General features: G+C 43.7%; 1 protein-coding gene across 1 annotated transcript in view; it reads right to left on the bottom strand.

Annotated features, from left to right (window-relative positions):
• Nucleotides 1–3,691: 3,691 nt before the first annotated feature.
• SYNJ2 (synaptojanin 2) overlaps nucleotides 3,692–6,033 on the bottom strand; it is a 61,465-nt gene continuing 59,123 nt past the window's right edge. Inside the window, exon 26 of the mRNA XM_009281442.1 lies at nucleotides 3,692–4,860. Coding sequence (XP_009279717.1) covers nucleotides 4,060–4,860 — 801 coding nt within the window. The 3' untranslated portion in view covers nucleotides 3,692–4,059. The remainder of the gene's footprint in view (nucleotides 4,861–6,033) is intronic.

Here is a 6,033-nt window from a genome sequence, read left to right as displayed (position 1 = left end):
GGAAGGGAGGGCTAATAGGAATTTGTCAATCCTCCTGCACTTGTTGTTCAGCACTCTTGTGTAACTGTATTGGTATTTCTAGTAGCAACAGTCATGAAGTTTTTAATTGCTGTGATTGCAGTAGTGCAAACTGGCTTTCACGGTGATTTGTGCTCCATGGTGCCAGGCAGAGCAGCTAGCTAGAAAGGAGAAATTTTCCTTCTGGAGAAAATGTCAATTCTGGACAAAAAGGAAAAAGCAAAAATGTTGTTTTGTCAGAGTGGAAATTCTAAACAATACTTTGGGTTTGGTTCTCTTTCTTTTTGTTTGTTTCAGTGATCACCCACCTAAAAAAGCTAAATCGGGCAGTTGCTATACCAAGGAGAACCGCTTACCCACCCCAAACACGAATGCAGCTGAACAACCAAGGTGCCTGCAGCAACTTAAAGTTGCTGTACTACAGGGTCCTGGGCAAGCTCCCGTGGCGTTAGTCTCTTGCCAAAGTCTCACATTAAATAAGCACACAGACACTTATATACTTGCACCTGGTGAATCATTCATGCCTGGCTTCACAGCCAGTGTCAACAACTTTAAGATTTCCAAGTGCTGGATTCACAACATGAAAAATGTCATGGGATAGCCACTCCCTGCCACCCATTACAGGGCCCTCAAGACTGATAGCTATCACTGAGAACATTGGTTTCCACTGGTCATGTCCTAGTGAGAACGGGCAGCAGAGCTGAGGACAGAGCCGTGCTGTGGGTTCCCTAGTTGTGGACGCCAGCTAACGATGGTTCAGGTTACTTAGCCTCTTTTCACATTGTGGTGGGGCCGGGCTTAACCCTGAATGAGAAGGAAAGAATCACCACCTCCTGCAGTCCGAGTTTTCTGTAGTGGTTTCCCAAACGCAGAGCAAGCCTGGCCCTGCTTAGCTTCTCCTGAGCATTAAAACCAGAATGCAGGTCACAGGCACCTGCCTCTGAAAAAACACTTGCCTGGGGTGTTGGGCACCAGTGAGGAAGGTAATGTATCAAGGCGGGAGATTCCTCATTCTTTGCTGTAACCCTTTCAGCTGGGCTGTCCGTTCCTTTCCCTTGATTTGCTGCGATTGAACAGTATGTGCTGTCACTGATGGTATAAACCAGCTAGCTGCAGGGATTCATACTTTAGTGGGCAGCTTGCCACATACATAGACATAACGCTAAAGGCTACATACCTCTCTTATTCAAGGAGAGTAATAAGAAGATTTTATTTGACTTGTATAAATCCACTTTAATTGGCTTTCCCGCTGACACTTTCATTAACATGTAAATTAGCTGTCCTAGAGCTGTTAATTATCTTTGCAGAAAATGTTGGATATGGTCATATAATGTACTCTTTCTTTTTTACTGCTCTTCATGTTTTATACTGAAACATGCCCATAAACATTCACTGTATTATTTTTTTTAGAAGGAGGACGAAGAGGCTAAGGCTCTGTGTCATCTTGTAGGGAAACAACTATCTTGCTTCAGCATTATTCACCAGCCTGCTACCACGTTAAAGTAAGCTTCCCTTACGTAAGAAGCTTAGCACTGGGTTTTATTGGTTTGGCCTTTGCAGGTTTTGGGGATTTTTTTAGAGTGTCTGGCAAACGAGGGAGCAGAGGAGGATGGCAGGTGCTCAGACAAAGGCAGCATCCTCTCTTACAGGATGCCCTGTGTTGAAAATTTGGCAGCGACAGTGAAACAGGTAGGCATTGCAAGTAAGAAAATGGCTGAATTCCCAGTTTCCAAGGAGCTGAGAACAAGCCAATTGATTTTCCTGTGGAAAAAAAAGACCTCTGAACTTTTTTAATACATCTTTTCTGCAAAAAAAAAAAATCAGAAAACAAGGGTTTTTTCAGCTTCACCAACTGCTTAAAACTGCTCTCCTTCTTTTAATAATAAAAGGTCTTGATGCTTCTAGTAACAAGTTACCATGACAAGTTGCAACCTGTTTATCGTTTTTAACTGCCTGCTTTGAACAAATGGCATCTATAGTGTATGGTTTTACTGCACAGGCAAGGCAAAGCCTGTGCAGCTAGAGCAGATAACGGACACATTTAGCACCACGGATTATCCTCGTCAAAATCTTGGGCTTCTGAGAAGCGAGACTGCTGGCTCGCTAATAAATGAGAGATGACTTCATTATGAAGGTCAAGTCTGCGCTGAGCTGAGCAGCAATACTTCATGAGTCAGCCCACCACGGTAAGTGACCTATAGACTCACCTGAAACACTTGTCCTATAGGCTCTGGTGGAATGCTGGGTAAGTGTAAGGGAGAAGCAAAGCAGGCACGCAGGAGTACTTGCCTGGAGTTTCTACAGTGGTTAACGGGGTGCTTCCCCGAGGTAGGCTGTCATAGTCTGAACCATTGAACATGATCATCGTTCAAACCTCTTGTTTGCAAGAACCTGCATAGAGCAGATTATAGTCGTTGCTTGTCTGTTAGTCTTATTCTGTGCGTTGCAACTGCCTCCTAGGTACACTCCCTGTATGGATGCACAGTGCACCTGAGCAACAGCTTTATTTACAGCAGTGCACGTGCTTCTTGAATTTGTCCTCAGTCTTAAATGCCCTCTGCTGCAGCACAGCTTTACCACAGCTGCTGAAGTGAATGGGAAGCACACGGCAGCTCCTTCCCTGGAACAAAACAGACCGCGTAGCTGACGATCAGCAGAAATGCACAGCGAGAGCAGTAGCTCTACATGCTTCCGCCCCCTACCAGCCTACCAGTTTGGTGTCCAAGTTGAGCTTTACTGTGAGCGGGCAAACTCATTATTAGGCCGTAAGCGACTGTTCCTCTCTGCGGGAGGGTTCTGCCATCCCCAGTTGTGTGCTTGTGGCTTAGTTTCAGGACCTAACAGCCTGTGTTGCATGTGCATAAAGTTAGGTTCCGGGACCAGCTCTTTTCCTCATCTGCACTGTGATAATAAAAGACTGACGTGGCATTTTCTTACAAAGCAGCAGAATGGGAACAGGGACACAACTACTGAATTACTAAACCGCCTTTAGCATAAGACATTAATATGCTAATGATCTATGTCATCAGCTGGTCTCAACTATTCACCATATTTCCACAGTATTCGCATAGACAATAGTGTTTCTATTTGCACAGAAACTATAGCGTTTCTTCGAGAAGGGACTGTCATTGTCCACATGCTATGTCTGTACTGTAAAGTATGTTGTTTGGCATTGGCAAGCTGTGAACAAAAACCAGGGTGAGTTTTGGAACTGCTGTAGAAAACCAACTAGGATGGTAGGTCAGAGCAGTATTTTGAGGTGACCCAGTCCTTTTAGAATAGCTGAGGTGTGTTATTGCCGTGCCGTTAACAGCACAGCACCGCGAAGAGGTCTGTTGAAATACAGGGTTCGCTAGCCAGGTCTGGAGTAAGAACAGGCGTTTCTGGCTGATGTGGGGGCACCACCTCTCATGGTTCCGCTTTACAGCCTCATAGTACACACCTTTTGTTTTAACACAGGAATGAGTTTAACAAGGTAAGTACTAACACCGCAAGATCTGTTAAGATCTACAAGAAGATACTGTCTAAGCCTTGTTTCCACAGCAGAAACTTAGTAGCGGAACAATACTGGTGTTACTGCTGTAGTTAGTTACACTGGTATATATTCCCCTTTTAGATGTTTGTTCCAGAATAACTGTAGCAGTCTAACTATTCAAGATAAGGGTTCTTTATTTCAAGTGTCAGAAATTGATTAATATATAAATTTCACAGGAAAATGTGTTTCTTAACATTTTTTTCCATACATCATTACATGTTCTTACATATGATTTGTACCTGAAATGAAATAAAACATCTTAAAATGGATTAATAAAAAGAAATAACTTAGAATAAAGAACTTTTCAAACAAGCTGTAGATGATGTTAGGTTGTATATACTCTATACACTTCCCTCCAGGGGCAGTATCTTTATCTCTAAACATGAAAGTGAAACGTAGCATGGACAGATGATCTATTTCCTTAAATAAAAATCTTTGTGCAAAAGATCTATTTTTATTTTGCATCATAATTCTGATTTCTATAGGAACATTAAGGGGACAAAACTTTACAACTCTAAATCAGTATTTGTCTTCATCAAGGTATTTTTGTTTTGTTCTAAGACAAGCAGTTTGTTGAACCCTTCTGACAGTGCGCTACTGTCTTCGTCATCACTAAATGTAACCCAGTGACTGAAATCTTTCAAGGTGGGGAGTTTTAAATTTTCTGGAGCGTGTGCTGGAGAAGTAGCCGATGCCGCCTGTATGGCAAGAGGGCAGGAAGAATCTGTGTCCAGGTCCAAAAGATTGGTGTTCTCTGGAAGGGAGCTGGTATCTGAGAGCTGTGGATGCTGGCCTTCTGGTACAGGAGGGCCCTGAAGGTCAGCCATCAAGTCTGCAGCTTTTGATGCCAGCTGCTTAGTTGTGGTGTTTTCTGGGCTGGCAGAGGATGTAGGAGCTGAGAGAGCAGACTGCGCAGGGACACGAGAGTCCTGAGTCTGGGGGAGGAACCCAGGATTGTTGTTGTTGGAGTTGAACATTAACTCACTAAAAAGTGGGTTGTCACTGCTCTGGAGAACTTGCAGATGAAGAGCTGCAGGAGCTGACTTCTTTCTTCGCGGCGGCACCTTTGGGGCAAAGGAAGCATTCTGGGGAGGCAGCGTGATGGCCTCAGCCATGCTTCCTGAGGGGGGCTGCCTTTCACTGCTCCCCCTGCTCTCCTGAGGCTTCCCAGGTTGTGGTGTTCTGGGTTTAGGGACTGGAGTAATCCTGGTCGGACTAAGAATAGGTCTGGCCTCTAGGCAGGGCTCTGGCAAGCCAAAAGGAGACTCTACTGTCTGTTGGTCAAATTGCTCTTCCATAGACATAGCCTGAGGGGGGAAAAGAACAAGAAATTTGAGAACAAAAACGGTACCTTAAACTGAGTCACTTCTAGTGCAAGTCTTATTGATGGCGTTACTGAGAAAAGCTGACAGTACTGGAAGAAAAAAAAAGGCAGTACAAAGAGGAGGCTTGACAGCACAGGTTTGCACTGTACCCGCTTGGTTCTGTTCTCGTGCATCGTGCCTCGGACCAGCGTTCATTTACAGAGTGCTATTTGAGGACAAGGATCCTACAGCCTGTTCGCTCCCTGTACGAGAAATACATCTCTTTCTGACCATCTCTCGCTCATGTTATGATTTTGCTCCAGGCCAATTTAACACAGTTCTGAAGTGTTACTTATTTGTTACATCTCTCTGCTGACTAATACTATTTAAGCAAGAATGCACAGGGAGGGGCTAAATTCATGGGGCCATTAGCACATGCCTTTGCCTATGTTCTGATACATAAGGTTGAAGGACAATTAGCTTAAGCGTTACCCAAGAAATGCATTGATGGCTCTGTCGTGTCTCACTGATGCTAGGAACAGAAGCTAAAAGTAAGCTCTCAAAGTACAGTCTAGCATATATTCAACATTTAAAAATATATAAATAACTGGAACCCAGCTCAGTCCAAGAGGGCAAGGGCTGCTTCAGATTTCTCATGCTCAGTGTGACTGAATGAAAGCATTTTAATTCTTTATTACTCTCCCATAGTATTAAAAGATAATATACAGGCTTTTTAACGCAGTCAAAATATTTAGTCAATATTTCATGACGGACATATCCCCCGCCACTTCTGCCTATATGCTGCTGTTAAGTTGCCTACGTTTGATTGCATGCTTTTTTAATGATCGAGGTGGATTGGGTAGAGGTTTTCAAGTACACAACTCCCATCTGAACTCACTCAGATGGAGGAAGGAGTGGAAGTCTGAAGCAGAGTCAAACTGAAATAGATATATTCCTGCAGGAGATTTCATATAACTAACACCACAACAGCAATCCCTCTCGGCACCTTTCAGGAGTGCCCTGGGAATGGTGACAACATAAACAAAATAAACAGACCTTTCCTTATTATTCAGTGTTTAAGGAAAGGGCACATGCTGTGTTGTCTGTTTTTTTTTTCTTTTGTGAATCTGCTCAGCAGAGATGGCACAAAGTCCATGATAGCGAAGGGGTGAATGC

The sequence above is a fragment of the Aptenodytes forsteri genome, unplaced genomic scaffold (genome assembly GCF_000699145.1).
Source record: "Aptenodytes forsteri isolate BGI_AS27 unplaced genomic scaffold, ASM69914v1 Scaffold82, whole genome shotgun sequence".
NCBI lineage: Eukaryota > Metazoa > Chordata > Aves > Sphenisciformes > Spheniscidae > Aptenodytes > Aptenodytes forsteri.
The sequence above is the reverse complement of the archived record's forward strand: the minus strand, read 5'-3'. Positions and strand labels throughout refer to the sequence as shown.